This window comes from Cupressus sempervirens, chromosome 2 (genome assembly GCF_028749045.1).
Source record: "Cupressus sempervirens isolate cs-2001-9-10 chromosome 2, ASM2874904v1, whole genome shotgun sequence".
Classification (NCBI taxonomy): domain Eukaryota; kingdom Viridiplantae; phylum Streptophyta; class Pinopsida; order Cupressales; family Cupressaceae; genus Cupressus; species Cupressus sempervirens.
In genome coordinates this window covers 725453770-725469818 of record NC_143119.1, presented here as the reverse complement: position 1 = coordinate 725469818, position 16049 = coordinate 725453770, and the positions used below count along the sequence as shown (strand labels likewise).

The following is a 16049-nucleotide window of genomic DNA, read 5'->3' as shown; positions in this document are numbered from 1 at the left end:
AAAATGATCTTGTTGGTCCTTTGAGTTGTGAACTTCAGGTTTCAGGTCCTTGTAAAACCTTGTGATCCTTATCGTTTTTGTTTTGCTTTTGTAAGGGGTTTTAGCACTCCTCAAAACCTGTTTTTGCCTTAATCTAAAACATATATCTTCGCACCTTAGATCATCTATGCATTTTATTTCATCCACTTAACTATTTCTAACACTTTTGTACACTTGAATATCATTCCCTTTCAAAGGCATCAAAGTATGCCTTTAGTCATTTTCCACTATTTTGTGAGCATTCTTCCTCTTATCAATTATATCTTTCTTACCATATTGCTAGTCTACGTAGTGGCAAAATCAAAAAAGATTACATCATGATTCATTCCCATCTTAAATTTCACCAAACATTATTCACTCGCCATAACTTGTGCATCTTGCAATCAAGCAACCTTATATTTACCAAGGTGCTTTAACCTTTTTAGTTGAAAACAAAGATGATAATCTTCTCTTTGAAAATAAATAGGAAGGCTTCAAACATGTCCCTTTTTTAAGGAAATCCTTTAGAGATAGTGAATGAGTACATACAAATCTTCAGAGATTCACTTTCAAAACAAACTTAGTTGGGAAACATGTAGAGCAAACAAAATTGCAAGGGGATGAAAAGCAATTTTTCTTTACAAAATAAGTGTAGGAATGTTGAGTTGTGGGATTGGAAGACCAAGAAAACATTATTTGACATATTTGTTACCTTGGTGATCTTGTATGGGTGGGAAATTTGAGGCAACAACATGCCAAATAAAAAATGGAGACAAGTAGAAAGAATTTAAAAACATCTTATTATCACAACCCAACAACAATGCCTTATGCCATCTTATTGGAAGAACTTGGTACCTTCCCCTTAAAAAACTATGGCAATGATTCGGTTGTTGAATTACATAAAGAAAACTCAAAGTGTGGAAAGTCACCGCTGGCCTAAGTTAGTCATAGAGGAAAGACTAGAGAGAATGTAGACGAAGCAAAATAACAAATGGATGAAAAAGTGGAATACTAACATTCAAGAATATCTAGTTAGCAATGAAGACAGAGAAGTTTGTTCGGGAAAATAATTGACCCCAAAGAATTTAAACCCACGACAAGTCATGCAAAAAAATCTTTTACAAGAGAAAATGTCAAATGGAGATCAAAATTGCTTGTAGCTCGACTTAGAACTAGTGCTCACCATTTGAGGTGTGAATGGGTAGATGGCTTGTGCTAAAAGAAGAGAGGGAAAATAGGGCATGCTTAATCTGCAAAATGGAGGTGGTTGAGACAAATCATCATTTTAACATGGAGTGCCCAACATACAAGGACATCAAACCTGGTTATGTGGAAATTTTAGACGAAGACAGCTTAAACTACCTATTCACGGAAAACAATTAGGCAAAACAACAAACCTGATTATCAAAATTTATTGTTGAAGGGGAAATTTGACCAAGATGTTAGAACTTGTCTAAGATCTCAACCTCTTTTCAGGGGGTGTGTACTAGTTTGCGGGTCCCATAGGCTAGTATGTCCTTTTAGACGTTCTTAAAACCTTTCAGTCATTTATTCATTACGTCAATCATTTATTCTAGAGCTAAATTATCTGCATTATTTCTATTGATGTTAACTTTCCATCAGTTTACCTCCATATTTTTACTATAATCCTAAATAATGTTCTTTTTTTGTATTGGTACTTTGCTATCACACTTCAACAATGCTCTTCTCATGATAAGTGATTTGCCATTCTTGAGATCATCATTTGACATGGACCATCTTTTGAATTTTTATCTATCTATGTAGTTCTTACACTACCTTTTGATCTTTTATTTGTGTTTCCTTTTCCTTGGTAACAGTCAAATGCCTAAATGTCCTTTTTCATAATTAGAAACACATACCTATAGAATAATCTTTCATCGTCCTACCATATCTTCCCCTACCTCATTGATATCCACCTTTTATGTCATTGTGGTATGTACTACTTTCATAATAGTATGTATTGTCATCTTTTATAATTTTCTTATATACTCTTTTATTGATATACATGAGATTAGCTAAAACAAGTCTCCTTCAAAAACAAAGTCTAGATGGAAAGCCCCTTACATAAATATTGAATCCTATAATAGCATCCAAGTTAATTATAAAGGAAGTTGGTGGATAGACAGAGTCTGCGTATGATTCTTTGTGGGTGATCGAAGCATTTTGTCAGCTTAGGTGGATTGCTTATCTTTGACATACCCAAGCTACTACTATGTTAAATTTCAAGGAACTATGTCAACATATGAACTTCTTGCACCTCCTTGAACAAGTACATATATTTTCCATATTTTACCTTAGAAAGCTATTTTATTTATTTCAAAGCATCGCCTGGTGCAAGAACTAGAGTGCCCAAAATAGGGCAAGCGTATAAGACCTCCAGGGGATTCATTTAAATATTTGGAAAATACAAAAACTCTTTTATCATAAGTGATTCAGCTATGTTTTGAAGTTTGTTACATTTTTTACTTCTAACAATTGCACAACAAAATGGTACATGCCATAGTTGCACATTCATCTTTACAAGAGAGCATGTTAACCTTTGGTAGCTAGATTTTCTGAAAAACAAAAATTTGGGCTCTAGAGATTATTTTATTAAAGGAGTCCAGGAAAATTGTCTGAGAAACATAATCACCATGCTAAGTTCAATATTTGTGAAAAGAAGATTACCATGCTAAGCATTTTCTCATGACCTAATTGGAGGAAGAAGATAGCACACAAATGAATTCCTTTTGTAGGGCATTTGATGTTCATTGGGATTGAATAACTGGGGCAAAATAACTCTTGAGCTTTTAGTCTCATGCAGAAGGAAGAATGTTTAAAGCAACATCTTTCAGAGATGGCATTGTCTCTTGTTGATGTAAACAGATGTGCTTGCCGCTGATTCTTCTCAGTACTTTCCAAGGTCCTGGGTATGACCTGCATGAAATGTGAAATTTTATGCACAAATGTGAGCAGTCTAATAGACCCAATACCCCCATACACTTACCTCTCTTCTACAGAGGCATGCACAGAGTATAATGAGATGGATAAAATAAAGTGCAAGGCCATAGGTTCCTTAGAAATGAATGAATGTTACCTGAAAAGTGTCCCTCCTCCTTGGCCCTTGAAATTGTGTATGTAGTATGCAGTCTCAAGCTTGGGTAAGAAGTTCTTTGCAAGGGCTCCAAGCTTTGGATAGAAGAATGGAGGGTAATCTTAAGTGAATCAAAGATAAACATCACTCTAGACTGATATCTCATTAACATATACTGTTTTTTAATATTACCTCCAAACTAAAAGATGAAATCAAACTCTACAAAAATGCTAGTATAAGTAGTATAAATAAAAGATACAACCACTCCGTATACGGTCTAGTTCTCCATTGAATATAATCATCTTCCGTTCTGTGTTAACAACTGCATCCTTGTAAAGTTCCTCGACAACAAGCATTTCTAGGCAAGACAGCCTCTTATTAGTACGATGTACAACAGTTCTAAAATATTTATTTCTATAAGTGGAAAAGTGCATAAAATTTAAGTGTCTTGTACATATCCAAGACAGATAACAAATTATCCTGGCCTTGGTATGTATTTCCTTGTTTTATGATAATAATCATCGACTGGAGTATCTGTGTAATCTAGGATCTAGATATATCAAATCTCACTGCTCTTTTCTATCAACCCAAATCACAGTACATTAGAATAAAGAAATTTTGAAAATTTTTACACCATTTTTTATGGAAGAAAATAAAAATTTATTGTATCATAGGACAAAATATTTTGGAAAATTCAGTGAAAGGTTTCTGGTAGTCTAGTGCACTGAAAAATCTATTAGAAGCAGATTGTGGCCAACTGAGATTACAGAGAATGTAAATTTAACTGTAGTTATCTCTAAAGTTGAATGTATTCGAGCATTATACACAAACTTTCCAAAAATCCCATGGAATTCTATACAAACCAGACATCAATTTGGTAATCATCAGTTCCAAGTGCAATTAATTTAGAATAATATTCAAATAGGACTTTTGTTAATTGAGTGCTCTTTTGAAAATTGTGATACAATACGACACAAATATTCAGAAACAATTTCACAACTACAAACTCACAAATGGCTAAGAATTTTAGATATGAGTCTAGCATATTAATTAGAAAAAAATCATACATTTCCATTGCTCGAGTCCATTGGAATATTCATTAAATTTCTATAGGCATTAATGACTGTAGATTGAATATAGATTTTTTCATAGAAATTATATCCAATCAGGTTTTACTGCGCTCTTGAAATTTCAACATCTATTTAACATTTGCCTTAAGAAACCAATAGAAAATCTTGATTTTGTGAAAGAGAGTTTGCATTGGCATCAATCACTTCTAACGGATATGTTATGTAAAGTGCCTATTCTATTTGTCAAGGGACACAGCTAACTTTTCATTGCCTATTGGAAGGTTATCACTCTTGATCATGAAATAAGTCCAGAAAAAGTTTGTTATGGCCACATACACTGCCTTTCTTTCCAGATATATTCCGAGAGTTTCTTTTTGTTTTCTTGTGGTCTCAAGTTTTGAATGTATCTCCCACTTACAGTAATTGGACAAAATTAACTTACACCTATCTGCTAATATCACAAGTTGTAAGATCCCTGTTGGTCTAACCCTTTTCAACTGGCACTGCTAGATGATGCTTTTGCAATTTTGTGTTTTTAGCTTTTTTTGTGCTTTTTCAATATACAAGAACAATGCACGGAGAACAACTAACTATTGCAATTCAAAGCTGATGAACTCCAATTTATTCAATATAGGGATGTTGCACATATAATCCATCAATTATTGAAGATTCGAAGGCATGAGATGAAATGAATCTAGCATCACTATAAAACCTGGAGTTTAACACCACACTGAATTTTGGCTCCAAGAATAAACACAACTCCCATAGAATGCAAGGAAATCGATGATCGATGAAAATTGGAATGAATATACCCCTCAACTCCTTAGTCAATCCTAGAAGTTGAATGCCAACCCTCTAGGCTCAAGCAGCTAGCAGGTGTGGCTGCCTTATGAAACCCCATACGCTAGTGTATATGCTGCAATATTAATTTTGCTAGTTGTCTCTTGAACTCCCTGCAAACAATTCTTCTGAAAAAACTAATCCAAACCCTTCTGAATAAACCTGCAACTCTCAACTTCCCTTTCACCTCAACGCATAAATGTAGCTCTGCGATAAGCCACTCTCTTAAGCATTGTTCAGTGTTTGTTCCAACAACTCAAATGCTAAATCCTAGAAGAAACCCATGTTTCTCCTAGGTGCAAACCCTTGAACCAAAAACACCAATTCCAAAGAATGCATGCAAAATTAAAGACAAGAAAATAATATGCATAAGATATTGAATCAATTTCTTGAGAAGGCTTTATGTATTTCCTCACTAAAGTTCAATCATGAGGCTTCCTCTACAAGTCTCTTTAATGACTTGAGTTTATGAATTCATTTGCTTTTAATAAACATCGCATTGACTTTTGCTATATCATTAACCGGACCTCTTTAAAACAAATCATTTAATGCACATTAATAACATCAATTGGCCCGATGCACTTTATTATTTTATAGCTGGCCCTTTATAATATACTCCACATGTATAAAATAATCTATTATAGAGGGCCAACTATAAAATAATAAAGTGCACCGGGCCAATTGATGTTATTAATGTGCATTAAACGATTTGTTTTAAAGAATAATAATAAAATAACCATGAAGATGGGCTATAAAATCTCCTTGAAGGAATCAACTAAAAATCCAAATAATATACTCCACATGTTAGATATCCATGACCTGCCAAAAATAGTAACTATGCAAACTTGCTATAAATAGTAAGTCTCTGAATAACTACTCGAGCCAAGGTTGCCAAATCTTACCACTGCAACACAACAGGTTCAAGTGCTTTGCTAAAGACAGAAATGTTTTCCTGAAATAAACACTATAAATAGTAAGTTTGTCAAACTAAACCAAACAAAGAGGAATTTTGAACTCTTTTGTCCTTTGGAATGGGAATGGTCTTCAATTCTACCAACTGAGACCCGCTAAACATTTGACTTACCCAATGAGGGCCACTAATAGGCTAATCCATATCACCAACCATGGTGAACTACATAGGGGACATTACAATCCGCCCTCCTTGAAATCGCTTGTCCCCAAGCAATCCAGGAAGTAACACACCAATCCACCCTGATCCCAAGGGTAGAATTGTATAATGTCCCTATGATCACTAACTGGTTCTTGTAACATCATCACCAATACAATCAACAAAGCGTGCCAAACTAAATTGAATATGACTGTAGATGTCGCAAGAGCGAACATCTCAAAGACAAGCAAAACTCGGAAGGTTGACAAAGCTTGCTTTCCAAAAATGCACAAAGTGAGCTATCATACCTACTATCCAACACATGCGCAACTAAATTGTGCATCTAAAATGGGTCATGCATAGGAGGATCAAAGGAAAAACCGTAGACACTACTTACTATGTAAACTCCTAAAAACTCCTTAGTGAGCTTAGTCTGAAATTCTGATGCACTAGAAGAACCCCGAAACCCTGAACTAAAGTCCACCAAGAATATCCTTAGACTTTTGTTGTGCATCGCTGAACTCAACTTTACTGTGCCCAAAGCGGTGAAGCCAATCAACAGGACCAGCCCAAACTGCAGTGTTAACCGTGTCATCACTCGAATCCTAAAACACACTGAGCTCACATCATACATACTATGGAGATAAAAAAACATCTGAAGGTGTCTATAACACAACCACTATCTCCATCTTTGCTATGCTCCCATGGATGTGTTGACTTTGCAAGCAATCCAACTTGCAGCCACTGATACCATCTATAGTAGATGGCAAATACACATCCCACAAAGGACGGTACAACCTCAGAACCAATCCACTCTAATGTATCATCAATTCTTCCATGTGAGGATCAAAAAAGTAGTAATGTGTATTGCTTCCTATGCAGTCACAATAAAACCTCCCATCTCGATCAAGCGTTGGCTGTTATAGTTCTGAATATATCCTTTGTCATCTAACTTATCACCAACAACACTTATAGGATGTAAACACAAGAGAGCTTGATACAACATGTGGTTCTTTGTTGCTCTCAATAGATGCACTCATCCCAACTATATCAATTGCACTTGTAACTGTGATAAGTGTGGCCACATCCTCAACCTGCCCACAACCATAATATGTAGACAAGAACATTGCCAGTTGTCTCTATAGTGTTGTTAGGGCATTGCATGGTCCAAATGACATTCTATAGTAGGCATATACTCCATCTTCTACTATGAAGGTTGTTTTGAGCTTATCTTCTTCCGCGATGGATATTTGGTTGTATCCAAAGAATCCATCCATAAATTAATAGATTTCAAGCCCTACAACTTCTTCCAAAATACTACCGATGAATGGTATCAGGAACGGATCCTTGACCGTTACTACATTTAGGCATCAAAAGTCCACACAAATCCTTATCTAAGTGGTGTCCTTCAAACATATCACAATCAGTGATACCCACTCACGCATCTGCACCCTAAAAATAATGCCTACTTCAAGCATTCGGTTGACCTCATCAGTGACCTGTGCGGCATAATTTTTGTTCCTATGGTACAACCGCTTTCATACGGGTACTACTCCTATTAGTGGTATACAGTGGACGCATAATTCTGGTGGTACCCCTTTCAAGTCCTTATACGTCCACGCAAAAACATTCCTATATTCCATAAATATTTTAAACACTGCAGCTTTTAGAACTAGATTCCAGTCATCTCCCACAAATATATTTTTCGAGTTAACCTCATCCCCTAAGTTCATCATTTTTACTATAGATTCTTCATATTTAATAGGTTTTGTCTTCACTAAACATATGTGCAGGTGTTTCATCTATCTGCACTTCTCTATACTCCTTCAGGAATTCATTCTCCTCTCCTTTATTTCCATCCTTTCCCCCTAACATGTTACAGCTCGAAAAGAGCTCATAGTCCTCCATTTGCCAATGGAATAAGCCGTTCACCAAATCCAAGTCATCATCGTTGGACCCTCCTTCCAATCTGAGGATACCTTCTTCATTAGGTTCCATCTATTTCTTCCCTTCGTCGTCACCTTTGCCTTCGCAATTCGACGATGTTGCCTCCTCTCCTACCATTTGTGTATGTAGGTCAATTACAAATCTTCGGCCTCCGCCTTCCATGGACAAAGTATTTCGTTTCCCGTCATGTTTTACTTTCACCTATACTAGCTAGCCCCGTCCGAGGATGGCGTCGTACCCTTTTCTTTTAAATGGTATAACCACGAAATCTAGTAAGAATCGTTGTGTCCCGATGGTTCCAAGTTGCTCCATTAGATTCCCTAAAGGCTTGATCCCATGCTAATCGGCAGTGAGCAGTTGAAATGTAGGTGGCCACAACATAGGTTGCCCCAACTTCTTCCATATATCTTCCGGTAGTACTTTCACTCTTGATCCTCCATCTACGATTGTGTCTGTGAGGATGGTTCTGAGGATACCCATTTCTACTACTGCAAGGTGTCTTCCTGTAGTGAGTGCAAGCAGCATTGAGTTTGTCGCAGTCGTTTCACTGCCACCTTGTGTGTCTTTTCCTGGCTCTTCTATCGCCTTCTGGAGTGGTGTCATGTTTAGGGTTGCAGTCTATAGCTGAGGCATTGTAACGTCATTCAGCTTCATAGGAACCTCTGTTTGTATTACTTGCCGTATGATATTTTGTCTGCCAGGTTCCTCTTTGAGGTGCCAGTAATCAATCTCCTCCAAGGAATCAATTGTAAATCCATATATATGCTACAAATGTCAGACATCCAAGTGCCCTTCTAAAATTAATAACTGCACAAAACTAACCAACTATAAAAAGTTTGTTCCTCGATAACTACTCAAGCCAAGGATGCCAAATCTCATCACTGGAACACATGTTCAAGCACTCTGCTAAAGATAGAGATATTGACTTTCCTGAAATAGACACTTCCTATAAAAAGGAAGTATAGCAATCGTGAACACTTTATCCTTTGGAATGAGAATTGGCCTTTGGTCCTACCAATTGAGACTCCCTAAACATCTAACTTAGCCTACCAGGATCACTAATAGGCTAATCCAAACCAACAACCATGGCGAGCTAAAAAGGGGACATTACACATGGTTAAAATTGATACATCCAAATTTATAGGCACATTAATCTTATCGTAGCACCCTTTTTTTCATCCTATTTATTACAAAAACATTAAAAACATTTCTTCGCTCTCAAAGTTTTTGTGACGTATTGGAGAATAAGATTAACTTCGATGATTTGGTTATGAATAAAACCAAATTTCATCACCATAAGTATTTTAATTTAATTATTTTTGCCAATTTTGGCGAGGGGTCTTCTTCTGGCCTGTCTTTGACAATTACTGGTCATGACAAGCCAGAACAAGTGGCACAGTGCATTTGGAGTGGAAGAAATCAGTGGACACTTGGCACCAAAAGTTACATGCAACTTCATGCAAGGTAATCTCTTCCCTTGTTGCAAAATTTAGATGCCCAACTTGGAAATCGAAGGGTTTTGCAATAAAACAAGTTTTTTGCTTCATTTTTCAGCATTCACTTTCTTAATTTCATAAAGTCTTTTCTCTCTCTTCAAAAGCTAGTAATCTATAAACATACAATCTTCAGAGCTGATAAGCAATAAAGATTTGAGGCTTGAGAGCAGTGATTCTTGGAGTCTCTAGGAGCAATCTTACCTAGAGGTTTCCATTTTTCTTAAGGATTTATATTGCAGTTGCTTGTGGTTTCAAAATGTTGTAGTGTTTTGGTATATTGCAGTTTCAAAATGTTGTAGTATTTTGGTTTGTGGAGCAGTCTGCAGTGTTTTTGGCCTTGTTTTATGTTGCACAAGTTTGTGTATGGTGTGACCACATGGCACTGTTGTTATTTTAGTGCAGTGTCCTTTATTTAAGAGTAGAGGTAATCTGGTGCAAGTTTGACAATGTTTTCCTTTGAGGATTGCAAAATTTGAGTTACAGTTCGTGTGCATGTCCAGATTATGTGTTTTAGTTTGTGTTGTTGTTAACAGCATAATTTGTTGTTCTTATGCTATTGTAGGAATTTATTTTCATATATATTTTTGTTATAAACATTATTCTGGAGTTTGGAAACCTTATTTAAAATACGCAGTTAATTTCTGTAGTATTTGAGCTACACATTTTAGAGTTCTTTGGCTGTAATTTGAAGCAGATATATGACTGTTACTTTATGTTTACAGCAGCAAAATATATGTTTTCTGTGTTGTTATGTCGTTGGGAGTGAAGGCATTGAGTCCCCCTTCTTTCTAGTATTTTTTTATAGTTTCAATAAACTTTTTGGTATATCTGATTTCACTGTTTTGCAAATTTAAGGTTCAAACAAGAAATAATTTTCAAATCTAATTTTACTTTGCAGAAATGATTATTACAGTTTCTTTTCATGTGTCTACACACTTGTGCATGTGCGTGAATGAGTACGTATGTGAGGGGGAGAAAGTGCATACCATCGACATTGAAATATGGATAGGCAACCAGAAAGATTTCATCTCCTGGTTGTACATGATCTGCCATTTTCACCTTCGTGCCAAATCCAAAATCCTCTAATAATGATGGCTTGGTCAAGTAATCCAACTTGAATGAAACTCCCTCAAATATTGTTTTCTTGGCAAATTCAACTTCTTTGGCTTCAGGAAAAAACTGTTCAAAGATAAGACAAATTTCCAGGAAATAATAAATATTATGCAAATTTTATATTTAACTCTATAACGTGATAACATGAAACAACTGGGGAGCATACTCTTTGAAAAGGCAATAACGATGCAGCCAACTTGAATATTGTGAACTTTATGAAAGAATAAGACATGCATTTGATAAAAAAATATTTAATATAACACAACCAGAACAAGGTTTTCCCCAAAAAGAAGGCATATAATTGGTCACATTTTCCACATCCATATTTCTTGCATTTTCATCCAGATATTGTTTAAGAGAGGAATAGTATTGTCATTTATCATTCTTTAACATTTATAAACCATATGGTGGATAGCATAGAACGATTGACTATTGAGAAATAATTATTGTTGTATTTAGATAGAAGAAATAGTTTACAGAGGACTACTATAAAGTTGTCCACATGAAACAAAAATAATAAATATAAAATTTACTAATAGACAACTGTTCCATCTTGTCAATGATGGTCCAAATAGAATCAGAAGCTCAAATAAAAAAATAGAAAATTGAAGATTGAGTAAAAATAGGCAACTCTTCCTCTTTGCGAGATTCTTCAAATGGAGGACAACCACAAAAACAAAATCTTTGAATAATAAGTTTATGCATTCCATGAAGCCAGATTGAAGTACAGAAATATGAACATATCATAAAAGCTTCAGCATGTATATGCTAACTAATGTTTTCATAGTATTTTAGGTTAGAAAGAAATGAAATATATAATTAACATCATGGATGCTTGCATTTATGCTCTTATCAGAGTATTGAGTTATTAACTATTGTCTACTAGCATTTGAGGCGTCATTTCAAAGTTTGAATTTCTTTTCCATATTTTCTTGACTCTATGTTTTGAGAGACTCTATTTATTAATTTTTGTACAATATAAATCCTCAAAATGCAATTGGAGTAGGAACATCTCATTCTTGACAGATTTCATACAACTAAGATAGTGTTAAAATTGTTGATGTATAGCATTAGTAGAAGTAATGATCAATTGGGATGTCTTATGTGAATCCTGTTCTTTAGATGTCTACATACATACATACATACATACATACATACATACATACATACATATATATATATATATATATATATATGCATTTGGATTATTATCATAACAATCTGTATTGTTATCGGCAGACATTGTGATAGCTGTAATTATTATCGCGGGGCCTTATGGTCTGGCGTTGATTGCATAAAGGCTGCCGAAAATATGATGTTGTTTATATAAACTAACTAATCGTTAGTTATGCTTCCGTAGAGGCATGACCCTACGTGGGCAAAGGCCATGTAGAGTCGTGACTCTGCGGAGGCATGACTCTTTACAAATATATATATGCTCAATGCAGATCGTTGGAGACAATATCAATACACGGCATTACAAGTCCCAGTGATCTGCATATTTCCTCTGCAGGATATTTCTCAGCGATGTTCATTAAATGATATTCTATCTTCATTGTAGACTAAAGATAAAGACTTAGTGATTACCATTCAAAGAACAAATTCTGCATCTTTGTTTTAGCGATTATTCAAGTAAGGATATTATTGGTCATATCTGTTGTAATAGTTTTGTCTATCAGAGATCACTAAAACTAACATGGTATCAGAGCCATTCTGATAAGAAACACTATTACTTAGAATTAAAATCTAAAGTCTCAGATTTATAAAATTTAAATTATATCCTTAAATCAAAATGGTGAATCATGTAATGCTAGAGGTTATACTTGAGGGAGCATCAAATTTTTCATCATGGAAAATTCGAGTCATGATAATATTAAGAGAAATGGAATCAGAGGAGTATATAGAAACAAACAAATCCATGCCTGAAAATGATCCAGATAAAACGACATGGAAAAGACACAATAACAAGGCAATGAAAATTATAATAGATTCTGTAAAAGATCATATTCTTCCATCCATATCCAGTCTCAAGACTGCATTTGAGATGTTCTCTACTATCAAAGACACATTTGAAATCAACAATACTAGTAGATTGTTAACCCTAAAACAAGATATACTATATATAAAGATGAAAAATGGAGAATCTTTTACATCCTATTTTCAAAAGATTTCTAAATTAAAAGATCAACTTACAAAAATGAAAAATCAAGTTGATGACAAAGAACTTAGCATGATAGCATTAAGAGGACTTCCTCTATCTTGGGAAACATTTTTACGAGGTCTAAGCTCCCGACCTGAGCTTCCTAAATTTGACTTACTAAAAAATGAATGCACACAAGAAGAATCAAGATTACTCTCAAGAGGACCAAGTATAAATCAAGAGGGAGACATTCAAGCTCTTCATACAAAGTCAAACAAGAAAAGAAAATTCAAACATAATAGACGGGAAACTGACAAATCATATAAGAAATGTGATTGGTCCAAAGTTAGATGTTTCAAATGTGATAAAATTGGTCACTCTCATAACTTCTGCCCTAAATAGAAGATAATTCAAGCAGTCCTAGCAAAAATCAAAGGAGAGGAAGTAGAGAAAGAAGAAAAAGAAAACAATGCATTTTATTTAGCTCTTTCAAGTGAATTAAACTCAAACAACAACACTTGGATTATAGACAGTGGAGCATCTCGGCACATAACCGGTTTTAGAGACAAATTTGAAAACTTCTCAGAACACTACTCAAAAGAAGTCATCATTGGAGATAACTCCACTCATCCTATCAAAGGTGTTGGCTCTTGCTCAATTTACCTAAATTCAGGAATTACTCTTCAATTCAAAAATATTTTATGTGTACTTGGAATAAAAAGAAATTTGGTCTCTATTTCTGGTTTTGCTGATCAAGAATTCAGAATCACTTTTCAAGAGGACAAAGTTATATCTTGGCCAAAGAACTCTAATATCAAGAAAGCCATTTCTATTGGATTTAGAGACGGAAGTCTATATAAACTTTGTAACAATCTGTTGCCCCACTTTTCACCATATACCAATTTTGCAAAGTGGAAAATAAACTAATGTCATGTTTGTCAAAATCGGGTCAATAGGTCTTTCCTCTTTAGGTGCTGAGTTTCTTCATCAGGTTTTCATCTTTTCCCTTCTCCCATGTCACATATAGCTTGGGTGGGTATTTCTTGATTGTCATGACTCTTAAGGGTAGTTTAGAGCCATACTCGATGGAGATTCTCGAATTGTGCGATATCATTTGACTTTCTTGCAGCTCATTTGATCTGGAGATAGAGAAAATTGAATTGGCGGAAAATCAAGTTCTAGCTTCTCCTCGGTGGGTTTTCGCACCCCGAAGGAGAATTTCCGCAAAGACTGGCAAATGCTATTTGTAAGCTTTACTGAAGTAAAGTGAATCATGTTATGGAAGGATCATTCAAATGATGTCATGATTTCAAAGCGAGAATCATTTTAAAGTCAAAAAAATGACCGGAATAGTGATCGGCGAAAAATCCGAAAAGAGCTTCTCCATGGCGGGTTCCGAAGTCAGAAGTCAGTTTTCCGCAAAGGCTTTTATAAAAGGGTAAAATGACGTAGTGGGTCCCACTCTTCATCGGCGAAGCTACTTTTATGTTTTCCGAAGGCTTTATATAAAAGGGGTTAAGGCAAAGAAATAAAAGAAAGACAGAAGCGGAAAATCGAAAATCGGCTTCTCCACTACGGGTTTTCTACCCTCGAAGGCCATTTTCCGCATTTGACGAAAAATCATCCTTGCAAGCATGGTAAGTAGGTAAATTGATTGTGGATTGTTTTGGGCAAGGAAATAGAAGCAAATCGGTGAATTGATAGGGTTTTTCCAAGTAGAATTGAGATAAGCGGATTTTTCCCTAGGAAGTACTCCGTTCTTGTTTTTCCGAAATATGGGTGAAGACGGAAAGTAAACCAGTAATTAATGAAAGTTATCGTTGAGCCAACAGAAACAGTGAAGATACAAGGATAAATCCATTAGAACCCTTATATTCACCAATCCAACGAATTCACCCTTGAATTCACTCATGTGGCGCAGTTTATGAAATTCAACGGGCAAATCTGGGGTTATGCTATAAAGAGGGATGTAACAGATTTCCAAACTACCGTTTTACTGTTATACTGTTGTATTGGATAGTGCCTTCAGTAATTTTCGAAGTTACGGAGTTTGCTTCTTATATCATTTGCGATTGTTTGAATTTCTATTCTCATACATTAAACAAGATGGCAACAAGATTCGCGGGTTTCAATGGATTGGGTGGAATTAAGTCGGCATGGTCGACTATCATGGATACTTCACTTCGTTTCTACGATATGCAAGATTTTCAAAGGAGATTAAGAGCAGAGCCAGTTCATCCCATAACGGAGAAACTTCAGGGAAGCAGATTAGTGGAAGTAGCTGGGTTTCCTGTAGCGGTACAAGCCCGAGAGTTGATTTTGGAATGCATCAATCATTACAACCCGGATACAAAGCAAATTCTATTGCCCGACCAAACGGTGTTGATTTCAATTGATCGCCTAACAGTAGTAAATTGTTTGCGGATTCCAGAACGGGAGGAGTTCTCTGATTTAACGATGGGAGGAGCTATGTCCGAATTCTCTCTGAAGAAGATGGTCTAGAGGAAGGAGATCATGCAGTCTTGGTTTCAAAGGCCAAGGGGAGCTAAGAGTAAAGTCCCTAAAACTCTTTTTGGTATAGACCTCAAACCAGAAATTGTTGACATTTTGGTTATGTTGTATCGACTCAAAGGTGAGGTAGAAGCCTTTAATTTTGTAGAGCAATATTTCTTTTTGGTGCAAGTTATTTGCTCAGACACACAGTATATTGACTAGGCGTATGAGGTCAATGAGCATCTTTCTAGGGCTCTTAGTGCAGCTAAGTTTTATAATTCATTTTATATGTCCTCTTTCTTGATATACATGTTGGCTTCTCTTCAATTGTGGCCAGGACTCCCTAGAATTGAGAATTTTCCTGATAATGTAAAAAGTTACGAGTTTTCTCCATGCTTGCAATTACAGAATAGTTATGCAGAATATATCCGGGTAAATGATGCATTCACCATGAGGATTTGCAGAGAGCTCCAAGGGTGTCCGGAGCGGAGGTTCAGTCCAAAAGCAATGGCAGCCATCAGCCAATTTGGCAGTTATTTCATTCAGTTCTCATCATTTTCTTATTTGCGTCTTGCAGCATTTGATGGATTTCCACTGAAGTTGCCTAGGTATCCAGATGATATGATCGTGCTTGTGGAGATCGTGAGGCAAGCAATCCTAGTAAACGTGTTGAGCGCCAACCTAAAGAAGAAAGGTTATGAATTCCCTATAAAAGTTGGAGCATACAGTT

The 16049-nt window shown here is 35.7% G+C and overlaps 1 protein-coding gene across 1 annotated transcript in view; it reads right to left on the bottom strand.

Annotated features, from left to right (window-relative positions):
- Positions 1-2427: 2427 nt before the first annotated feature.
- Positions 2428-16049, bottom strand: part of LOC149575431 (LOW PSII ACCUMULATION protein (DUF1995)) — a 32585-nt gene continuing 18963 nt past the window's right edge. The window contains exons 6-9 of the mRNA XM_089815173.1: positions 10560-10752; positions 3372-3470; positions 3116-3233; positions 2428-2955 (exon numbers count right to left, since the gene is read on the bottom strand). Coding sequence (XP_089671299.1) covers positions 2835-2955; positions 3116-3233; positions 3372-3470; positions 10560-10752 — 531 coding nt within the window. The 3' untranslated portion in view covers positions 2428-2834. The remainder of the gene's footprint in view (positions 2956-3115; positions 3234-3371; positions 3471-10559; positions 10753-16049) is intronic.